General features: G+C 44.4%; 15 protein-coding genes across 15 annotated transcripts; 5 read left to right on the plus strand and 10 right to left on the minus strand.

Annotated features, from left to right (window-relative positions):
* Positions 1-12: 12 nt before the first annotated feature.
* EHEL_060870 (pre-mRNA splicing helicase) lies at positions 13-4,446 on the plus strand (the record flags this gene model as incomplete). Its single annotated transcript, XM_003887390.1, has 1 exon — positions 13-4,446. The coding sequence occupies one exon, from the start codon at positions 13-15 to the stop codon at positions 4,444-4,446; it is 4,434 nt and encodes a 1,477-aa protein (XP_003887439.1).
* A 45-nt stretch (positions 4,447-4,491) lies between these two features.
* On the plus strand, positions 4,492-7,464 carry EHEL_060880 (P-type ATPase; the record flags this gene model as incomplete). Its single annotated transcript, XM_003887391.1, has 1 exon — positions 4,492-7,464. One exon carries the CDS (start codon positions 4,492-4,494, stop codon positions 7,462-7,464), a length of 2,973 nt encoding a protein of 990 aa, XP_003887440.1.
* Positions 7,465-7,531: 67 nt separating this feature from the next.
* Positions 7,532-7,717, plus strand: EHEL_060885 (uncharacterized protein; the record flags this gene model as incomplete). The annotated part of the gene is made up of 1 exon (XM_059743518.1): positions 7,532-7,717. The coding sequence occupies one exon, from the start codon at positions 7,532-7,534 to the stop codon at positions 7,715-7,717; it is 186 nt and encodes a 61-aa protein (XP_059599501.1).
* Positions 7,718-7,794: 77 nt separating this feature from the next.
* Positions 7,795-8,940, minus strand: EHEL_060890 (acetyl-CoA C-acyltransferase; the record flags this gene model as incomplete). Its single annotated transcript, XM_003887392.1, has 1 exon — positions 7,795-8,940. One exon carries the CDS (start codon positions 8,938-8,940, stop codon positions 7,795-7,797), a length of 1,146 nt encoding a protein of 381 aa, XP_003887441.1.
* A 108-nt stretch (positions 8,941-9,048) lies between these two features.
* EHEL_060900 (uncharacterized protein) lies at positions 9,049-10,860 on the plus strand (the record flags this gene model as incomplete). The annotated part of the gene is made up of 1 exon (XM_003887393.1): positions 9,049-10,860. The coding sequence occupies one exon, from the start codon at positions 9,049-9,051 to the stop codon at positions 10,858-10,860; it is 1,812 nt and encodes a 603-aa protein (XP_003887442.1).
* Positions 10,861-10,906: 46 nt separating this feature from the next.
* EHEL_060910 (uncharacterized protein) lies at positions 10,907-11,719 on the minus strand (the record flags this gene model as incomplete). Its single annotated transcript, XM_003887394.1, has 1 exon — positions 10,907-11,719. One exon carries the CDS (start codon positions 11,717-11,719, stop codon positions 10,907-10,909), a length of 813 nt encoding a protein of 270 aa, XP_003887443.1.
* Positions 11,720-11,941: 222 nt separating this feature from the next.
* EHEL_060920 (uncharacterized protein) lies at positions 11,942-12,838 on the minus strand (the record flags this gene model as incomplete). The annotated part of the gene is made up of 1 exon (XM_003887395.1): positions 11,942-12,838. One exon carries the CDS (start codon positions 12,836-12,838, stop codon positions 11,942-11,944), a length of 897 nt encoding a protein of 298 aa, XP_003887444.1.
* Positions 12,839-12,891: 53 nt separating this feature from the next.
* On the minus strand, positions 12,892-14,394 carry EHEL_060930 (uncharacterized protein; the record flags this gene model as incomplete). Its single annotated transcript, XM_003887396.1, has 1 exon — positions 12,892-14,394. One exon carries the CDS (start codon positions 14,392-14,394, stop codon positions 12,892-12,894), a length of 1,503 nt encoding a protein of 500 aa, XP_003887445.1.
* Positions 14,395-14,475: 81 nt separating this feature from the next.
* On the minus strand, positions 14,476-16,074 carry EHEL_060940 (t-complex protein 1 subunit epsilon; the record flags this gene model as incomplete). The annotated part of the gene is made up of 1 exon (XM_003887397.1): positions 14,476-16,074. One exon carries the CDS (start codon positions 16,072-16,074, stop codon positions 14,476-14,478), a length of 1,599 nt encoding a protein of 532 aa, XP_003887446.1.
* A 399-nt stretch (positions 16,075-16,473) lies between these two features.
* Positions 16,474-16,944, plus strand: EHEL_060950 (uncharacterized protein; the record flags this gene model as incomplete). The annotated part of the gene is made up of 1 exon (XM_003887398.1): positions 16,474-16,944. The coding sequence occupies one exon, from the start codon at positions 16,474-16,476 to the stop codon at positions 16,942-16,944; it is 471 nt and encodes a 156-aa protein (XP_003887447.1).
* Positions 16,945-16,976: 32 nt separating this feature from the next.
* Positions 16,977-17,756, minus strand: EHEL_060960 (Myb-like transcription factor; the record flags this gene model as incomplete). Its single annotated transcript, XM_003887399.1, has 1 exon — positions 16,977-17,756. The coding sequence occupies one exon, from the start codon at positions 17,754-17,756 to the stop codon at positions 16,977-16,979; it is 780 nt and encodes a 259-aa protein (XP_003887448.1).
* Positions 17,757-17,780: 24 nt separating this feature from the next.
* EHEL_060970 (RNA 3'-terminal phosphate cyclase) lies at positions 17,781-18,806 on the minus strand (the record flags this gene model as incomplete). Its single annotated transcript, XM_003887400.1, has 1 exon — positions 17,781-18,806. One exon carries the CDS (start codon positions 18,804-18,806, stop codon positions 17,781-17,783), a length of 1,026 nt encoding a protein of 341 aa, XP_003887449.1.
* An 8-nt stretch (positions 18,807-18,814) lies between these two features.
* Positions 18,815-19,480, minus strand: EHEL_060980 (ribulose-5-phosphate 3-epimerase; the record flags this gene model as incomplete). The annotated part of the gene is made up of 1 exon (XM_003887401.1): positions 18,815-19,480. The coding sequence occupies one exon, from the start codon at positions 19,478-19,480 to the stop codon at positions 18,815-18,817; it is 666 nt and encodes a 221-aa protein (XP_003887450.1).
* Positions 19,481-19,532: 52 nt separating this feature from the next.
* Positions 19,533-19,880, minus strand: EHEL_060990 (uncharacterized protein; the record flags this gene model as incomplete). The annotated part of the gene is made up of 1 exon (XM_003887402.1): positions 19,533-19,880. One exon carries the CDS (start codon positions 19,878-19,880, stop codon positions 19,533-19,535), a length of 348 nt encoding a protein of 115 aa, XP_003887451.1.
* Positions 19,881-19,993: 113 nt separating this feature from the next.
* EHEL_061000 (zinc finger domain-containing protein) lies at positions 19,994-20,299 on the minus strand (the record flags this gene model as incomplete). Its single annotated transcript, XM_003887403.1, has 1 exon — positions 19,994-20,299. One exon carries the CDS (start codon positions 20,297-20,299, stop codon positions 19,994-19,996), a length of 306 nt encoding a protein of 101 aa, XP_003887452.1.
* Between the last annotated feature and the right edge of the window lie 38 nt (positions 20,300-20,337).

The raw sequence follows: 20,337 nt of genomic DNA on the forward strand, positions 1-20,337 counted from the left end.
AGGATAGTCCCTATGGGATTTGAAGGTGTTAGGTATGATGACTATTTTGAAGGGCTTAGGGCTTTGATGGAGACGGATGACGAGAGGATGATCGAAAGGGCCGTGGAAGTGCTGTGTGGAAGTAGAGCGGAGAAGCAGAGTGCTATTGAGGATGCCATTGGAAGAGGGATATCGAAAGAGGACTTTTCAAGGATGATGGATTTGACGGAGCGTTTTCTTTGTAAGGAGAGAAGAGAGATGAGTTTTGAGGATGTCGAGCTGTTCGATGTTCTGTTCACACGGAGGGAGAAGAGAAGTCTTCTTGAGATGATAAAGAATGGGGTGAATCTTGAGGAGGTGCTTCCTAGTGTTCTGTCTGGACGAAAGATGTATTTTATGAGATACATGGCCGACAACAGCCGGGTGTTTGAATACTTTCTTACATACCAATTGTTTCCGGACAGGAGAGGGGAGGCTAGAAGAATGATCCACGAGGTCTCTGGGGGAGTGGGGTTTATCAGGTATATAGACAGTGATGGACTGAGCCTAATGAGGGGAAGCAAGGTGATTGATCTTGAGAAGACGTCTGAGATGAACAGCACACATGTTGTAAAAGGAGAGTATCCGCCGGAATCGAGCATGAGATACGAGGACGGGGTTAAGATTGTCTCTGTTCCTGGAAAGAGTGTAAGGGTTGATTTTGACGGGGAAGTACCGGACAATGTAAGAAGACTTTTTGGAAAGAGCTTTGTGTTTAATTATATCCAGAGTGTGGTGCAGGACTCGATACTGAAAAGAGATGGGAATGTTCTTGTGTGTGCGCCTACTGGAAGTGGAAAAACTGTTATAGGGATGATGTCGATTCTCAAGGAAGTTGAGAGGAAAGAGAGGATGCGGGTGGGGTATATTGTTCCCATGAAGGCTCTGGCCAGGGAGATATGCAAGACAATTAGCGAAGTGTTTTCTGGGGACGGGGTTGTTGTTGTGGAGCATACCTCTGATGTCTATTCTGGATATAAGCATCTGGAGAGGACGGGAGTGATTGTGTCCACACCGGAGAAGTTTGATGTCCTGACAAGAAACACGGATCTTCAGTTTGACCTGCTGATTATTGATGAGATCCACATGGTTGGGGACCCGCGAGGCTGGGTGATAGAAGCTATTGTGGCAAGAATGCTTATGTGCGGGGGATGCAGGATTGTAGGCCTCAGTGCCACACTTCCGAACTACATGGATGTTGGCGAGTTTATTAGGTGCCGAGACTCTGACATCTTTTACTTTGGGCCTGAGTTCAGGAGAAGTGCAATAGACTACGAAGTTATCAATGTTGGGGTGAAAGAAAGAGAGATGAGCATGGCTGTTGAGAAAGTGTTGGAGAATCTTGAGGCCAATGGGCCTGTGCTTGTGTTTGTCCATTCGCGAAATGAAACTCTTGATGTTGCAAATGAGGTTAAAAGGTATATGGAAAGGGTTGGCTGCGATGAGATGGGAGTCATTCCAAGTGTTCAAGAGCTTCTAGCGTATAGGGTTGGGATTCATCATGCCGGGCTGGACAAAAGAACAAGAACGGTTGTTGAGGACCTGTACAGAAACGGAAAGATAGATGTAATGGTGTCTACAGCCACGTTAGCGTGGGGGGTGAATCTACCTGGAAAGACGGTGATAATAAAGGGAACCGAGGTGTATGATGCTTCTTGTGGATGGAAGCCAGTTAAGCAGATTGAAATGACCCAAATGTTTGGAAGAGCAGGAAGATTTGGAGATGACAGATGCAAGGGGATACTAATATCTAGCAAGGAGAGCGAGTTTCTTATTGAACGGAGCATAGATTCTAGGCTTCTTCCTAGCCTGTGTGATTGCCTTAATGCGGAGATAGTGAGGGGAACAAGAAGATTTGAGGAAATGATAGACTGGTTTAAGCACACCTTCTACTACACAAGGCTTGTGAAGCTGAACAGAGAGCCTGGAAAGATGGTGAAGGGTCTTGTGTATAGTGCTTTGAGGTTCTTGGAAGATGCAGGGCTTGCCACTCTAGAGCCGTCGATATGTCCTACAACAATAGGCGAGGTTTCTTCCAGATACTACATCCACTACAGAGATGCAAAAAGGCTGTTTGATGAGGTTTCACACAACATGATGGAATCGTCACTATTTGAGATTCTGGAGAAAACAAGGGAGTTTTCTGATGTGAGTGTGGATCAAAAGGAGATGGAGGCACTGAAGGGGCTTGTTCCCATTCCCACGGAGTCTTCTTTCGGGGTTCTGGTGCAATGCTACATAGCTAACAGGATGGAATCCAGCTCTCTTTCGCAGAACCTTTGCAGGATGTTTAGGGCATTACTCGAGGTTGGACTGAGAAAAAAGCTTGGGACCTCGAAAATGATACTTGGGTGGTGCAAGGCTGCAGAACACAGGATATTTCCGTATCAGACGCCTCTGAGGCACTTTGCATGTGATAAGGATGCTCTTAGGGGTCTTGAGATGAAGGAGATTCCGTTTGGGATGATAGAGATATTGGGCAAGGAGGGGCTGAACGAAATAGGCATCTGTGGGAGCAGTATAGTTGAGTATTTGAAATATGTTCCTAAGTTCAATATTCAGCTGAGTATCCGGGTTCCTGTGTCGGGGGACTATGTCGTAAGCATTGGAATTGAGAAAGATTTTGATGACAGTAAGATATACACAAATACATATTATCTTTTCATAACAGATCCTAGAGAGCAAGAGCTTATTGTTTACGATGTGATAACATTTGAGAACGGGTGTGAGTTCGTTAGCCAGAACTATGGACTGCACACTGTCTCTCCCTTTGTAAATGTCTGCCTACTGTCCAGCCATTACCTGTGTCCCACGGAGCCTATTACGTTTGACTTGAGGGGTGCTTCATTGTCGGCACCTTCGATATTTAGCTCTTTCTGGGAATCTTCAATGATGAGAAAAGCGTCTGGAATGGATAATTGCATCAAGCTGAGACTTTTCCATGACGAGATTAGTACGGAAGTAGTTGTTGTGCCAAACTATGCTGAGAAAAGAAGGCTTATGCTCCTGGGTTACAAGCCATACACATACGAAGAGTTTATTTCTTGGAAGATCTCTGCAGGGGCTGTCACCATTCTGGAGGCCCATGACATAATTTCAAACCATCTTATAGAAGCCTGCATGGTGCACTGTATCATGAGAAGCATCCCGATGGTTCTGGTGGGCCTTCCGTTTACTGTGGGAGGCGGAATTGAGCTTATTGGGGATGTTGAAAAGGACCTGAAGGAGCCTAAAGCCGAGGTATATGAGTCTTCAGCCCTTACATACCATGGGCTTCTCTCTGACTTCAAGGCCAGGTTGTCTCTGAATGTGCATGGGCTAGATGTAGAGAGCTGCCCATGCCTTATAGTCTGTTCGACGGAAAAGGTGGTTGGATACTTCAAAAGGTTTTTCGGAGACGCAAAGGTTGCCTTGGAATATACTGGGATCCAGAACGGAATGTACCTTGCCACAAAGAGGGTGGTGGACTCATGGGTAGATAGGAGATGGAGTCCCCAGGTTGATCAGATTCACATTGTAGGTACAGACTACTATGATCATGAGACTTTATCTTATGTTGATTACTCGCTTTCTGATGTCAAGAGATACTCTCTCATGGGCTCGAGAGTATTTCTTTATCTAAAGCAGAGCAAAAAAGCACTTTACTTCTGCGGCAAGGACATTCCCCTGTACTATTGCTCTTCTGGGAGGAAGGAGCTTTATGCGTATTCGTACTGGCTGGGACGTGTACCTGAGAAGAAAGTGGAGTGTCCTCTGTTCGTCAAGGAGCAGGGTCTGACTCGGTATGGAATGATCCTGTGCAAATACTGTATCGGGATGGACACAGTTGAAATGTTTGATGGAAGGATCAAGGACAAGATGGGGCTGAAGAGCATCCAGGCTCTTATATGCAGGGCCTCTGAAGCAGTGCTAGAGGTCAACTCTGATGAATTCAAAGTGCTGTCCAAAGCTGGAGTAGATCTTTCGGCAGGGAAGGTGTATGGGATACTTTCGTATGTACTAGGTAGGAGCAAAGGGGATGAGTTCATTTTGCAGCAATTCGAGGACAGAGTACTTCCCATAGTCCACAGGCTGTATTTGTGTTTTGTCGAGGTTTCATTGGAAAAGATGTGCTTGAAAACGGCCTTCAATGCGATGTTTGGACTACAGAATATGATGAGGGTGGTTTCGGAGATTAAGGACAGATTCTATCATGCAAAGCTTTGCGGAGGAATTGTGCTTATTGAGGTTGTATCGATACCTAGGAGTCCTATAGGATGTGCGGTGTTTTTTCTATTTGACGGGTCTAAGGAGTCGAGCATTATGTATGTCGACTGCCCGGGGACATATTCTATTTCTTGGAAGCACAGGAGCTGTTACGTGATGAGTGATGTCTACCCTGGGTTTGAGACAATTGAGGATGGAAGCACGGGAGGGCTTGGAGAATGATCGCGACGCCTAACTATTAAATCCGGGGGCCTAACCCATAGCACAATGAACAGAAAGGAAAACAAAATAGTTACATCAAAGTACACAGCAATAACCTTTTTTCCATTGAATATGTATCACCAACTGTCAAGGCCATCAAACCTGTTTTTTCTCCTGACTCTGATCCTTCTGTCTGTCCCGGCAATATCTCCCTTCAGCCCTTTTACCTATCTCCTGGCGTTTGTTGTTGTTGTCGGGGCGTCAATGATGAAGGATGGGGTTGAGGACTACAGAAGACACAAGCAGGACAAGATAATAAATGAGAAGCCCGCGAATGTTGTGAGAAGAAACGGAGGGGACGTGTATGTGGAAGAGATTCATGTGGAGGACATTAGTGCTGGAGACCTTATATTTATGATGAAGGATCAGGAGGTGCCTGGAGACGTTGTTTTGTTGAACAGTAGAATGGAGACAAGGGATGGAACCAGATGCAAGAGTTACTGCTTTGTCGAGACAAGCAATCTAGACGGGGAAACGAATTTGAAGAAGAAGACGTCACAGCATCAAATAAAGTGTAAAGGGGAACGAATGGAGATTGACTTCTGTGGAGAAAGACTGAATGTGTGCGACTGCGATCGATATTACATGGACAACATATCTGAATTTAGTGTTGAGGATACGGGAGATCTATTTAACAAGTTTGAGTGCCAGGTGAGCATTGGGGGAGAAAACATCCTGTGCAATGAAAAGAATGTTCTTCTAAGGGGATCAAGAATCAAGAACACGGAGTGTGTTCTTGCCTTGGTGGTGTGTGTGGGAAAGCAGACGAAGCTAGGCAAGAGCCACTTCAAGGCGAAGGTGAAGATATCGCTTTTTGAAAAAGGCATTGGAGACTTTATATTTGGGATATTCATGATATACCTGGGGATTCTGGCGTTGACCTCGATTCTTGGTGCCAGGTTTCTGAAGAAGAGCGATATTGAGTATCTGTACCTGAATGAATATCTGACAGCAGACTCGCTGAAGCAGACGGGAACAAACTACATTCTCTTCAGCTACTTGATTCCCCTGTCCCTATTCGTGACTCTCGAGGTTTCGAGAATGTTCCATTCGATGTTTATATCCTATGATGACGAGATGACTATTGATGGTATCAAGTCTGTTTGTAGGAACTCGAACATAACAGAGGATGTGGGGATGATTGAATACATTTTGACGGACAAGACTGGAACACTTACAAAGAACTCGATGGTTTTTAAGTATTGCCATGTGTACAACTCGGAAGGGCTTATTTCGAGAGAGGACCTGAAGGATCAGTGTCTTAGCATTGATCTTGTAAATGACCTCGGCGCGGCATCAAAGAAAGAAAGGTCACGGATGATGTTCATACTTGCGCTCTTGTGCTGCAATTCGATCGAGCCTCTTAACAACAATTTTGAAGGGATTTCGCAGGATGAGCTATGCATTTTACGAGAGCTAAAGAACCAGGGGTATGTGCTTATAGAACGCGATGAGAAGTATGTTGTACTGGAGATAAATGGAAAGAGAACCAAGATCGACATAGCGATTACCCTGGACTTCACCTCATCAAGACAAAGAATGTCTGTTGTGATGAAGGTGTTAGGCAATTACATTCTGTTTTGCAAAGGCTCTGATCAGAAGCTCCTCGGAGACAAGAGAATGAGGTTTGAAGAAGGGGATATGGGGACTATTAAGGCGCTTATAAACAACAACTCCGAGTACAGGTCTCTTGTTGTTGGATACAAGGAGCTAGACAGAAATGTTCTCGAAAAGATGAAGGACCAGTACAACAAGGTCTCTTTGAAAAACAAATTCCTGGAGCAGGAAAGAATATTCGACTCGGTAGAGGAGGGAATGATTTATTTGGGAGCAACATTTATAGAGGACGAGCTCCAAGAGGATGTAAGGGGAACGATAACTTCTCTCCGGGATGCAGGGATCAGCATATGGATGATTACAGGAGATAAAAAAGAGACTGCGATCAGCTGCTCGGAAGATTGTGGGATTATCCAGAAGAACCACGAGACTCAGTCTCTTGTAGTGGATGGCAAGGAGTTTCTGAACAGGCTTGCAGACCAAGACATCTTTGAGTACAGGTCAATTGTGATATACAGGGCGACGCCCTACCACAAGGGAAAGATAGCCGAGAAGATAGTCGAGCTTGGGAAGAACACGCTTTCTGTTGGAGACGGGAACAATGACGTTCCGATGCTCACGAGCTCTCATGTCGGGGTGGGGATTATGGGGAAGGAAGGCACGCAAGCAAGCCTGTCTGCGGACTTTGCGATTCCCGAGTTCCGACTCCTGAAGAAGCTCATACTTGTACATGGAAGATACAATCTCATAAGGTTCTCGAAGATAACACTTAATGCATTCTTCAAAAACATATTCTTCATCTCGATACAGTTCATGTATAACTTCTTCAACGGATACTCTGGTAAGCCCATATACAACAACTTCTTCTTGAACTATTACAACGTTTTGTTCACATCCTTCATCCCATTATCCATAGGGCTCTTCGACAAGGATAAGCCAGAAAACTACCTTATGGCTCATCCCGAGGACTACAAGAATGCAAGGAAGTTCTTCAGTAGGCCTTCTTTTGTTTTTGGGTTTATATACACGATCTTGCTTGGAGTGGTTGTGTTTGTACTTTCTGTCGGCGTTGTATACATAAAGGACATGGTTAGCAAGGAGGGGCTGGTTGGGGGATACATACTCCTAACAAACTACTTCTCAATAGTTGTTTTCCTGGTTGTACTGTCCACACAGATCAGAGAGATCTCTTTCTTTGTTGTCTACTCGTGGATAGCGATTGCACTGAGCATTTTCCTCAACTTCATAACTCTTTTCTTCATTCAGGAGCTGGATGTTACGGCAAACAATGCGGCTTTCAATTTGTTTTCCTTGCCTGTGTTCTATCTTACCGCCCTGTTTGTGCTTTCTGGCACACTGCTTGTCGACTTTGTGATAATGAAGATGCTTACTGCTGTAAAGAAGAACAGGGGATTGCCTTAGAAGGGCTCCGAGCATGCACCTGCCCAAGAAAGCTTAGTAGTTAAACAAAATTTTGGCATCCCCTGCGATGAAGGAGAGCGATAGACAGATATTTTTTGACATCAATGCCATCCACAGCTCTACAGAGACAGACGAGTGTGATGAAATATCTGATATGTTTGACGAAAAGATATTTGGAGACTCCTTTGGAGGGGGAGACTTCCTCAAACTTGAGGAGGAGTTGAAGAAAGTAAGAAACATCAAGAAACCGTGAGGGTGTTTGCACTGTGCTGTTGCTACATTGTGAATAAAGAAAGCTTAAGTGTCCCTGAATGACCTTTTATTTTATGCCTAGTAGCATTTTTTAAATAATGCAGCTATTCCATATCCTGAGCCCACGCAAAGAGATGCAACTCCATACTCTCCCGATGACTCGTTCTCCATGACGTTCAGCAGCGTGCAGACGATCCTTGCACCAGAAGCCCCTAGAGGGTGTCCAAGGGCTATGGCACCCCCATACTTGTTGACCTTGCTTCTATCAATCCCCAGCCTTTGGAGGCAGCAGAGAACCTGGGAAGCAAACGCCTCGTTTATTTCGAAGCATGAAATTTCATCTTTCTTGAGATTATTTCTTTCCAATAGCTTCTCAATGGCAGCAACAGGCCCTAACCCCATATCTCTAGGCTTGAGCCCCGTGACAACGAGGTCAACAAATTCTGCAATGACCGGCAGACCCAACTCATCGGCCTTTTTGCGTCTCATCAGAAGTATTGCAGATGCACCATCAGACAGCTGCGAGGAGTTCGCAGATGTGCAAATACCATCATCCCTAAATACAGGTTTCAGATTTCTGATCACCTCAAGAGATGTTTCTCTTATTCCTTCGTCGTCCTTGACGCTTTCGCCTCCAATCCTCATTGGAATCACCTCCCTGGTAAAGCAGCCCCTCTTTGTGGCGTCGAGAGCTCTTTTTTGGCTCGTCAGCGCATATTCGTCAGACTCAATACGCGTTATACCAAGAGACTTGCTTAGCATTTCAGAAACCTCCCCAAATGGAAGAAGGCAGTCCATTGCATCTTCACACAGCCCGTCTCTGCTCAGGTTGTACTCCTTAGGAAGTCCGTGGGATGACATGGATTCAAACCCCCCGGCTAATCCGATATCTATCTTCCCCGATCTAATCTTCTCCGCAATAAGCCCAATGGACTCCATTCCAGATGCACATAGTCTATTTACAGTCATGACTGGCGTCTCGACAGGCACCCCTGCTCTTAGAGCACCCATTCTTGCAGCTAGGCTTCCCTCCATTGAGGAAAGGCAGTGCCCAAGAATAACTTCTTCAATAGCATTCGGATTTATTCCAGTCTTCTCGATGACGCCCCGAATAGCAGCTGTAACAAGCTCATCGTTCTTGAGGTTCCTGAATTTACCCTTTCTCGCCTTTGCGATGGGTGTTCGGAGTGCACATACGATGACAACCTCTTCTCTTGATGTCATTGCCGCCAGGGTCCCACGTTGTGTCTTTTATCATCTAGGTAGCCTCTCAATCCAATATGGAGAAGGAATTGTTTACTGCATATAAACAACCAGATCAAAACAAACAACATGGCAAAGGCATTGCAGACCAAAATAAAAAGCTCGTACTCAGGCCAGGCATTTGAAATTGTACTTATAGCAGCTTTGTCCGCCCTTTTATTCAATAAGAAGGCACCTGCAACGAAAGACGAGGCAGAGTTCGTACGAAACTTCAGGTCTTATGCAGCCGGGAGATTTTATTTTTACAGAAGTCTTCCATTGCCGTCTTTGATATCCTATGGGCTGTATAGAGCCTCAACACACATGAATATGCCCCTACTGTCCCTAGTGTTAGAAAGCCCCAGACTAGTCAGTCTCGTTCTCTTTATAATAACTATGGTGCAAGTGTATTGGCTGGCCAGAGAGACGTACAACAGGATACTATCTTGGATGGTTGTGGCCGTTCACATAGTCGGACTACTGATCAACACTCAGATTGTGTTTCTCACAAACGAGGTGTTTTCAATATTCTTCTTTGTGTGTGCGATTGCACAGCTAAAGAGGCGCCGCACTGTCTTCTCTGGGTTCTTGATGGGCCTTTCAATGGCATCGAACTGGGCCTCCATATCGGTCCTGCCTCCTCTTATGGTATTCTATGGATTACATCTGTTTTCATTCGTTGTAAACCCTAAGAACAAGATAAGAAAAGCTGCTCTGAAGCTTATCAAGGGAGTTGCAGCCTTTATCCTTCTCCCTGTCTTTATATATGTCCTGTCGTTCTTTATACACTACTCAATACAGCAGCAATACACAGACGATGCAGAGAAGTTTTCTATAGAGTTCCAGGCAACGTTGGTGGGAAGTGTCCAAGAGCCTGCCGACAAGTATCTTATGGACAGAAGCATAGTTACCATCTTGAACCAGAAGCACCTTGCATATTTAAATATGAAAGACGGCACTCCCTCATGCTCGAATCAGAAGACTGAGGACTCCATGTGGGTGATAATTAAGGTTCATCCGAGTGATTCCGCGAAAAACATAGAAGAGGAGGGTAGATACATAGGCCATGGAGATCTTGTGAAGTTAGTGGAGTTTGGGAGTAACATGTGCCTGAGGGTTTCCAATGAAGACAGCGAGGATAAGTTCAGGAAGGTCCTTGGATTTTCTCAGCAGGACAACGAGGCCGACGAAGAAGACATATGGCAGATAATTGGAGATGGGCCGATTATCAGCAGAAGGTCATTAATAAAGTTCAGGCATTATAAGACCGCAATGGACTTGTGTGTCAGGAGCCTTCAGAAATCTGAGGAGGGCGAAACCAGAGGAGGCGATGCAGAAAAGGTCGTAGAGGGGTCTTTGTACAGTGATAACAAATCAAGACTATTCTACATAAGCGATAATAAGAACCATGACTTCTTCAAGAAGAACTTCGAGGATGGAAGGCCTAAAGAAACAGTCCTGCACTTTCCTCAGAAAAGCTTTATCCATAAGATGATCGAGCATCACAAGAGGCTTGCAAGAAGTCCCAAATGGAAGTGGAACCCGGTGAAGAGGCACAGTGTATTGAGCCTCCAGAACGGCGGGACCCACTTGATGAAGCATGATGTGCTTTTCAATACCCTTGCAGCAATATCTTCATTCTTACTCCCTATAACACTTCTACTGAACCATATTTCTTGGGAAAAGTACGGAAAAGGCCTCATGACCAGAAAAGAAGACTTCTTTGTATGCACAGTGCACCTGTGTGCAGTTCTCATGGGACTCATGATTGAGATCGGTCAGGGGCTTACAGAGATCCTGAGGGTGTGGATGATGCTGACGCTAGCATTCCTTCCGGGTATCAAACCAGCCCTCCTTCTTTTCTCCCTCTTCTTGTCTTCTTCGATAAAGGTTCTGAGATAAAGAGTGAAGATTAAAAAAGATATGTTGTTCTCATTTACAGGCTTTACTATTTATGAATACAAAAAAGGCATTTTCTTCTATTCCAAGGGCTCTCAGGCTCCAAGCAGCTTTGTGAAATACAGATCTTCCCACTTGAGTGGTTTAGCATTTCAAGGGTCTTGGTCACCGCATCTCCATAGATCTCAAGGAACTCATTGCAGTGTAGTATGATGGGCCCCTTGTTTACCGCCATTCGGATATTTAAGGGTAGAAGCCCTACCTCCTTGTCCTTACCAGTCTTCTTCGGGCGTGTGTGCTTAAATTTAAAAGAAATGCGCTCGATCTCCCTATAAAACCCTATAGAGAAATCAAGCGCATTTCGAATATCTGTGAATATCAGAAAGAACGAATCTCCTTCGTTCATTACCTCCAGGCCCCCAAATGTATTGCACAGGCCTCTAGCAACCTCATCATGCACTTTAATGGTCCTATGCATTGCATCTGGAGAGCAGTTCCAGAGACTTGTGCTGTCGACAATATCAGTTATAACCAGTGCAAGGTCCTCTTTCCCTAAAAGAAACTTTTTGTTGATTCTCTGGGGGACATACTTCTTGTAGCAAAGATTATCCATGAGCGCCTCTGTGCCTTTGTGTGAGGGACTTGCCTTCTTAGTCTCCCTTTGCTCCTCCTCCTCCTCATTCCTAGGAACTAGCATACACCTCATCCCATAAATTATCCCAACCTTAAAACCGCAGAAAACAGATGCAAATACCCATACTGGATTAAGGGCCATCTGTACTATGTACACTGCCATTTGTATGTATACCTTAACAACATACCCAGTGAGCTGAAGCATAAGAATAATGCTATTACTCAACATGGGGGCTCCTTGGATTCATTTGCTTTTATTTTGTCGTTTTGACAGATAATTCTGGCTCAATTATAATTTGGGAAATTAAAATTTAATCCTCCTCATTTTCCAAACTGGCCTGCGTTAAATTTGTAAATACTCTCAACGTTCTTAATTAGAAATAAATCCAATGTTTCCAAACAAGGAACCAGGTCCTAATGACATCAGCATCAAAGTGTGCCAGAGAAGGCTTCACTCCATGGCCTCACACACAAACCCAGGCCGTGTCTTGCCATCCGTCACATACTCTTTCACTACCCCTATCGTGAATCCTACAGCCAACCCGTCTCCATCTGCTAGGACACCGCATATTTCCTCTTTGAGACAGTTACTATAAGAAATTACAAGTCTCCTGTCAAGAAACAGAATATTGTTTTTACAATCATTTACAACAATCATCTCATTCCATATTGTGGAGCATTTGATGTTGTACAGAAGCTCCGTAAATAACACCTCTCTTGTTTCTAGGCTTAATACAAGAACCTTTTTGTTAAACAGAGATACCACCAGATCCTTTTCTAGAACATTAATTGAGACTATAGCCTCCTTCAGAAATATCAGGCATGGCAGTTCATCCACCAGGACCTCATCAGCCTTTCCAAGCACGATGCCCATCACCTCAGGCTCTCCAATAGAAAACACCTTTCCATTTTCAAATGAGAGAAACAGTCCTTCTGCGGAGCTGGCCCCACATGTACATATCCCGTTGTTGGATGTAAGCCTGACCTTTCTAGCCTCGGCATTCCCCTTTCTGATTGAGATGACTGTAATCTCTTCATTTCCCACAATCAGAAGCCAATCCTTGTACGCAATGGAAGCGTCCAGCGGCCTCTTTGGCCCAATATGCTCGATCGTGTCTCCATCAAAGAGTTCAACACTATTCTTTGTTAGCAAGATCCAGTAGCCGTTGAGACACTTGACGTCTGTTATCTCACCTCTCACACTAACTTCCCTAATAGCCCTTCTTCTCATCCTGTCCCATTCAACAAGCTTGCTTCGAGTGGCGACAAGAAGAGTACCCGCTTTGAGCCCAAAGGCCTGGATACTGTCTGCATGCCGATATGTAAATGAATCCCGCTTCACACTCATCCATCGGGTGCCTTCAGAGGAAAATATATTAATACGGTTTTTATTTGAGCTTCCTAGAAATTTCTGAGGAAATATCTAAATCCTGTCCTCAGCAGCAGGAAATAAAGTAACTCCTCCGGGCTGTATTCTTCGTTAACCTTGACCATAAGAACAGAGTGTCTTGAAGAGTAGAAGAAGTATCCCTTGCTCTTCAGGCTGGGAAGAAGGAGCTCCTCAACAAGAGGCACCCCAAACAAAAACTCCTGCTTTGCCTTGTCTTTAACCTCACTAAAGCCTGGCCTTTCAGAAAGACTGAGGACAAAGTCGTAGTCTTTGAAAAACGGCTGTAACAGCTTGTTAGTCTGCAGACGGAGGTTTCCATCAAAAAGCTCAATCTTCTGTGCCATAACAGCCTTCTTCAGCCCGTTCAGTCTCTGGATGACCTTCGGCGGTGGAGTTCTCACAACTACCACATCATGCTGGTATACTACCTCAAACCTCTTGTTTTTGTTTTCTGTAATCTTCAGTGTCTCTAAATTGAATGTTAGACCCTCCAGTTTGATTTTGTATCCTAGAAACTCGTTGAAAAACCTTCCAAACGAGCTTATTTCTTTCCCCACCATCAAGCATATCAGCTCTATAAGTCTGTCATCAAAGTATACAGGGAAATACCCGTGGCAATCCAGAAACGCCTTGACAAACCTCACGTTCTTCTTAAATATGTCGGACTCTTGACTAATAATCTCAGATATTCGGGCATTGACCCTGAATTCTGCCTTTATGTCTCTTCTTATCATAATCTTAAACTTGAAGTACGAGCCTCTGTACTTCAAAAGGACATAATCGTATCCAATGGCACTTCTATACTTGCTTCTCTTGTATATCAAGCAGTATAGGGCAGTCTTAGCACAGTTGAGGGCATCTTCATCCTCTGGCCAATTTGCATAGGATCCACAATGTAGATAACACTCATGGACATTCATCACCGACGTAGATATGTGCATTGCATCGCTATCGATTATTTGGACAGGAAGCCTCATCTTCTTAACATGCTCAAGAATCTCAATGTACTTCGATCTCTCATCTTCCGTAACCCTATACCCGAATATCACCTCGTTCCATTCAAAGTCACCAATTCCAAATTCTTTTAACCCGTCAACCAGTAGGAAGTATGGAATCGCACACTCAGGACCGCCATGCCCTGCTATGGGCTCGTATCCCTTGTCACTGAGCCTTATCCCAATAAAATGCTTACTTCCCGAGGTGCTGACATAAACATATCTGGCCCTTTCTCCATAAATCTTCGTAATCTTTTTCTTAAGCTCTCTGTCGCAATATAACGACTCTCTGTCATTCAGCCCAGCCTCAATGTCGAACAGATACTCTCCGTTAAGAATGGATTTGTACATCTCGTCATCCTTCCCCAGGTGCATCAGAAACACAGTATATACAGAACTCGGTGTCATAAACTCGTTTATCTTGTTCGACAATGCAAGCTCTTCAACTACAGAGCTCACATCCACTTTTATTTTATACTCCCTGAGCTTACCATTTATATACTCCTCAATCCTCTCCATAGCCGAATGGGTCAGCACAAAAGTAAATCTAAATCAAGGAGGCACCCAGCCCCGTTCTCTACAAGAAACAGAAAATAGTCTTTAATCATAGAAGTCAGAGATAACGTTATCAATCTTAAGAACCATGGTCACAAGCTGGGTTGCCATCTGGAGTTGCCTGATCTTGCTACTCAGAGCATCAAAAACCCCTAGTACCCTCATGTCCTTCTCCCCAGCCCCGAGACAATCAACCCCAAGATAAGAGTTCTTGCTCTCCATTTGTAGCCTACGAAGATCGGATGAGTACTCAACTGGATTGTATCCACTGTTTCTTGCAAGACAGAGCGGTATTTCCTCTAGAGCCCTTCCAAATCCAAGAATGGCTGCCCGCTCCTCACCAGAGTATTCCTCAGCCACCCTTTCCAGAGCAAGAGAGCATGACATCTCAGAAGACCCTCCTCCATAAACTATTCTGTCGTTTGTAAGGATGTTCCTTACAGCACAAAGGGCGTCTCGAACAGACCTCTTTGCCTCCTCAATCACTAAGTCGTTTGCCCCCCTCACAAGAATCGTAACAGCCCTGCTACGCTCAGAATTCTCAACCACAATGATCTTGTCATTCTCCGTCCCAAGGCTTTCTTCTCTAATCTCTGCACTTCCAACATCAGATTTCTCTAAGTCCTCGAACCGAGCTATTATCGATCCTCCAGTGTGGACTGCCAGAAGCTCGAGCTCATGCCCTCCAACCCATCTCACAGCAGGAAGGTCATTTTCCATCAGAAGAGAGTTGGCCTCATCGTCAAAGCCCCACTGGCACATCACAACATTAGCACCACTCCTCTTAACACTTTCTATCATCTCTACAAACTTTCTTTTCTCGTACTCCTCCAATTCCTTATACTCCTTAGGGTTGGAAATCACAAGGCTGTGCTTAGTCTTCAGCTTTGGAGGCTCAAAGGGACAGCTTAAAAGCGCTATCCTTCCATCCTTGACCTCCTTCTTCATCTGAGGATGGCTGAACTCCTTGTTAAGAACAACACCCTTGACAAGAGTGGTATCAGATATATCCCGCCCCACCTTGCTTTCAATATTGATCAGCTCAAAGTCGAGGTCCTTTCTCTCCATGTCTGCAACCATCAGGACTGCAGACGTGCATATCTCAGCAAACTTCTCCAGGGACTTGTACACTATCTTGCTCCCCAGGCTTGTCTTTGCTGCCTTCATCATCGTTTCCTTCAGATCAGAAATCTCCTCAGAAATCTCGGACAAGTGCTCAATCGTGTGCTCCAAGGCTAACTCAAAGCCTTCGGATATCTTTATCGGATGTACCCCCTGCCCAAGAAGAACCTGTGCCTGATCAAGAAGTGCAGAAGCAAGTACAACCACACTAGTCGTTCCATCTCCTATCTCCTCGTCCTGCGATTCACTTAGTTGCACTATTAGCCTTGAAATCGGATTCTCCGTCATCTCCATCTCCTTAAGTATGGTTGCCCCATCGTTGGTCACAACTATGTCATCGTCCTTGCTTTGAAGTATTTTGTCCATACCCGTAGGCCCTAGCGAGGTCGAAAGAAAGGTTGCTATGGACTTAACAACCCCAATGTTTGCAAGAATGCATTGATTCCCCTTCGTTCTGCATGTCTTTTCCTCATCGGTTATTTGAAATGTCTGGCCTAGCTCATCAGTTAGAAGATCTGACATCGACTGGGGTAATTTTTTCCAGGGAACTTTTCCACTAAAACCTTAGACTTACTTTTCTAACACCACTTCGTGGGATCATTGATCTGTATTTCTGTCCTCAAATCTATTTTTTGTAGAGAGCCAGCCCTCCTGGGTTTTCCATATACATGCAAAATTCTCTTCTCCAACTCTGGCAATGCTACTTCTCCCATTGCGTGCAGCAAGGTGACAAGTTCTGACACTTCCTATAAGGTGAGGCATGGCTGTTCTGATTACTGCCAAAAGAAGATCCACAAGGACCCTCTTCATCAATGCTTCAATCTCTGACTCTCAATTCACAAATCGTTTTGGAATATGTATTTCTACTCTCAAGATTCTTCTTGGAAATATTTTACTGAGGCCTTCTTCCCCACTCAAATCATGGAGAGTTTGAGAAGCACCATAAAAGAGCAGCTTAGGAAGATAGAACACCAAATAGACAAGATAACCTTTCTCCACACAAATCCAACACAGGTCAAAGAGGTGAAGAAGGCGCTCAATACTTTGGACAATCCCCAAGAAGTTCTTAGACGATGCATTGCTAGAATGGACAAGCTGAACTTACAGATAAACCCAATGAGACACGCCATGTCTAGTATTCCATCCATAGAAGAGCAGTTGAAGTATTTATATGAAAGAAGAAAAACATTCGACGAAAACAAGACCTATGCTTTCCTCGTCAAAAACAAGGCTGATGTCATGCTTTCCAATAAAAAGGCTGCATTCAAGAGCAAAGGGAAGACATTAAGCTATGAGTTCAAAGAGAAGCTCACCGGATTTCTAACCAGGAGAGGTTGCATCTCATGGAGTGATGAGAAAATAGACGACTTCATCAGCTCAATGATGAAGTAATTCCTTACATATAAACTGCTTTAAGTCAAAGCCTATTTATTATCCTTCTTATTCTTTGTTTCAGCCATGTATTTAGATCTACACTGGATAGGATTCCTCGTCATCACATGGGTGCTTACGCCCCGCCAATCCCCTTCTCCATATATCCCTACCCCCTCAACAAGCCTCTCCTTCTCATCCTTAGTCCACTTTCCTTTTCGGACATTCTTATTGAGGAAATAAAATCTCATCGCACACTCCTTTCCAGTCCTTGTCCCAACTATCTTAGAAACATATCTCCATTTTGAAAGGCCATACTTCTCTACGCCTTGCTCTAGGAGCCTATCTTCCTCCACACTCCACATCTTGGGCACAGATGTAGTATTCAACCGAAGATGCTCAACAAACACTTTTAGTGGCCTGCATCCCATCTCCCTGGATATCTCAATCCAATCCTTTCCCTCGTCGTTCATTTCTTTAACCCTATCCATGTCATTTCGGCACAGCTTTCTATCAAAGTCCTCTACTTTGTTAATCCATCTGTTGAAGCACTCATTCCTTGGAATGTTAAATCTTCTGGATATCTCCTTCCAGAAAGGATCGCCGAGGTCAAACCTCATGCAGTTCTTTGTTGCCTTCCGGAAACTCTCATCCAGCTTCACGTCCGCCTCAACAGACAAAGAAACAGACTCCTTTTTCTTCGGCTTGGCTGCAGTGCTTTTGTACGAACACTGCCTCTTTATGTCCCTCAGCCTCTTCAAGATCTTCTCTATCTCTATGTAGTCCATGTACAGCTTTTCAAGCCTCTTGCTCAGTGCCCCCTCTTCCAGCATTGGGTTGTGTTATCCACTCAATTTTCATTTCAGCTGCCTGCTAATCCTGCTTAGCCCACATCCTGCTCCATAGACAACGTCTCCGTCTCCACTCCTTCTAACCTCGTATTCAAATCCAAAAAATTGCTTCAACAGGTCTAGGATAACCTTTACATCCGAGTCAACCTTTCCAACCCATAGGCTTCCTATGCTTGTAGATGATAGAGACATCAGGGAAAGTGCAAGATAAAGGAGCTTCTTGTCGAACACTCCTCCATGTCTGATACTCAGAAGAAGCTCCTTGCAAGCAGCCGTTGCCGTTTCCCTCGGCGTCAACTTTTCTCCACTCATCACAGAGTAGTAAACCCCATTCTTCGACTCTGCAAAAACAGCACATTGGAACCCGGGAGAGGGCCCAGAGTCCAATCTGTTCGACATGTTTGAGAAAACCTTTGTGTTCGAAACATCTCCCATAAGCTCCTTGATTGTTTCTGTCATCTCTTTCACAGGAATAGAGCTCACCCGGCTACTCACCACCAATCCTCGGACCTTGACAATCTTCTCCGGCTTCTCCAATACAATGGTGGAAATCTTCCCAGGGCTACCCACAGTAAATACAACCTCCCCTTTTCCAATAGGCCCAAAACCCCTCTTCTTGACAACAATCTCGCACTCCTTGACTCCAAATCCTCTTAGCACACCAAAATGTGCAATTCTAATCAAGTCAACGCAGAGCTTCCCATTCGTTATTCCCTTGAACTTTATCTTCAAAGGCTCAATTACAAAGGGACACAGGACAAGAATAGGCTCAATGTACATCGAAATCTCCTCTTCACACTGTATGGCAACCTCTCCTCCCTTCAGCGACCCAGGGGTAAAGGTCACATATCCTTCAGATACAGAGTATGCAGACCCATGGGATATCTTCTGTAAGAGCTTGGCAAAGGACTTTGCCATCTTCTGCCTCCTCTTAACTGCTACCTTGACCTCATTCTTAGATAGCAAACTGTACACAAGAATAAGCTCTAGATTCTTTTCACAGTCAAAAACCATCTCACTCATACAATTCATCCAGAGGGCTAAGGGCTCCGTAAAAAAGAATCTCCCTCCGAGCAAGCCTCACCTAGAAACCTCTCTGTGATGCTGCAAAGAAATCTCTTCCTGTCTTCAGATCGAAAATATCCAGATCCTACTATAATATAGTCAGCCCCCGTAACCTTATCAATATTCCCCATTCCTATTCCCCCATCAATACCAACCATCTTCCCATGTCTCCGAATCTCTTCTATCTTTGCCAAGCAGCTCTCCTGGAACTTCTGTCCTCCAAACCCTGGCTTGACACTCATTACAAGAATAAAATCTACATCCTCAACCTCTACCTCTTCTACTTGGGTCTCCGGATTGATGGCAATCCCAAACAATACACCCTTCTGCCGGAGATATTCCCTAACACCTGCTTTGTTGCTTATTTCATGATGAATCGTCACCAAAGACACCTTCTCCAAGTTTATTTGCATGATGATATTTAGCGGAGACTCAACCATCATGTGTATGTCAAACACGAAATTATGCTCAAGAATCTTATTGATTACACATGGTCCAAAGGTGATGTTGTTAACAAAGGTTGTGTCCATAACATCCAGGTGAATGTTACTGACCCCGTTTGCCTTCAGACCTCTCAGCTCCTCCTCTAGCCTGATAAAGTCACAATCTAATATGCTTATCCCCACTCTTCTTCTTAACATCCATGGAAGGGCCAAAGGTGACCTAAGTACAATCAAAATTTATTTATATATATCAAAAGCTCGGGTCGCTGTCGTCACATGGAATCGGCTCAGAAAGGAACTTATAAACCCCAATCCTTCTTATCTTCATCTCATGGAGGTCCTGTGCCAGGCTATTGCAGCAGCAGAGGCTTTTCATTGCACTCGTTTCAAAGCTCTCCTTGTACTGGAGCTTATCCTGGACATACCTTCGTATTCCATACACACTAAATGGAACCAGAAAGAATCCGAACATAGAGAATCTCTTATTCTTGAATATCCTTGCATATATTATTGAGGACAGGTAGCACGGACACAGGGTAGATGCCAGGCAGTATCGAGGCGAGAGTATCGGACATAGGAATGGAAGGTCATAGTCCATTGGTAAAGAAACAAAATTAAAATATATCTTTATGTAGCTCTCCTATTCAAATAGGAGACAATCCAATCAAAATAAGCTTTGTTAAGGAGTAAATCGGGAGGCACCTAGGATATTCATGACACCCAGAACTTTCCATACACCGGCTTTCCACACACCCCACATTCGTCGCCACCTTGATATCTTCTTATTGCACACAAAGAGCAAAAGCTATGCCCGCACTCCGTGACTACTTTTTCTTCGTATGGCTTCTTGCATATTCCACACAGAAGCCCTGCATTAGAAACAACAGAGCTTTCTGTATATTCGACAGATCTATCGTGAGAGTATTTACAAGAATCTCCATATCCACAATATCCTGTTTCTCTAAACGGCCTGCAAACAATCTTGTGTGTGTCCAATACTTCATTATCGTCCAGCATGGAGATAAGGATGGACATTAAATTCCCGTATTTATCAA

The sequence above is a fragment of the Encephalitozoon hellem genome, chromosome VI (assembly GCF_000277815.2).
Source record: "Encephalitozoon hellem ATCC 50504 chromosome VI, complete sequence".
Taxonomy (NCBI): Eukaryota; Fungi; Microsporidia; family Unikaryonidae; genus Encephalitozoon; species Encephalitozoon hellem.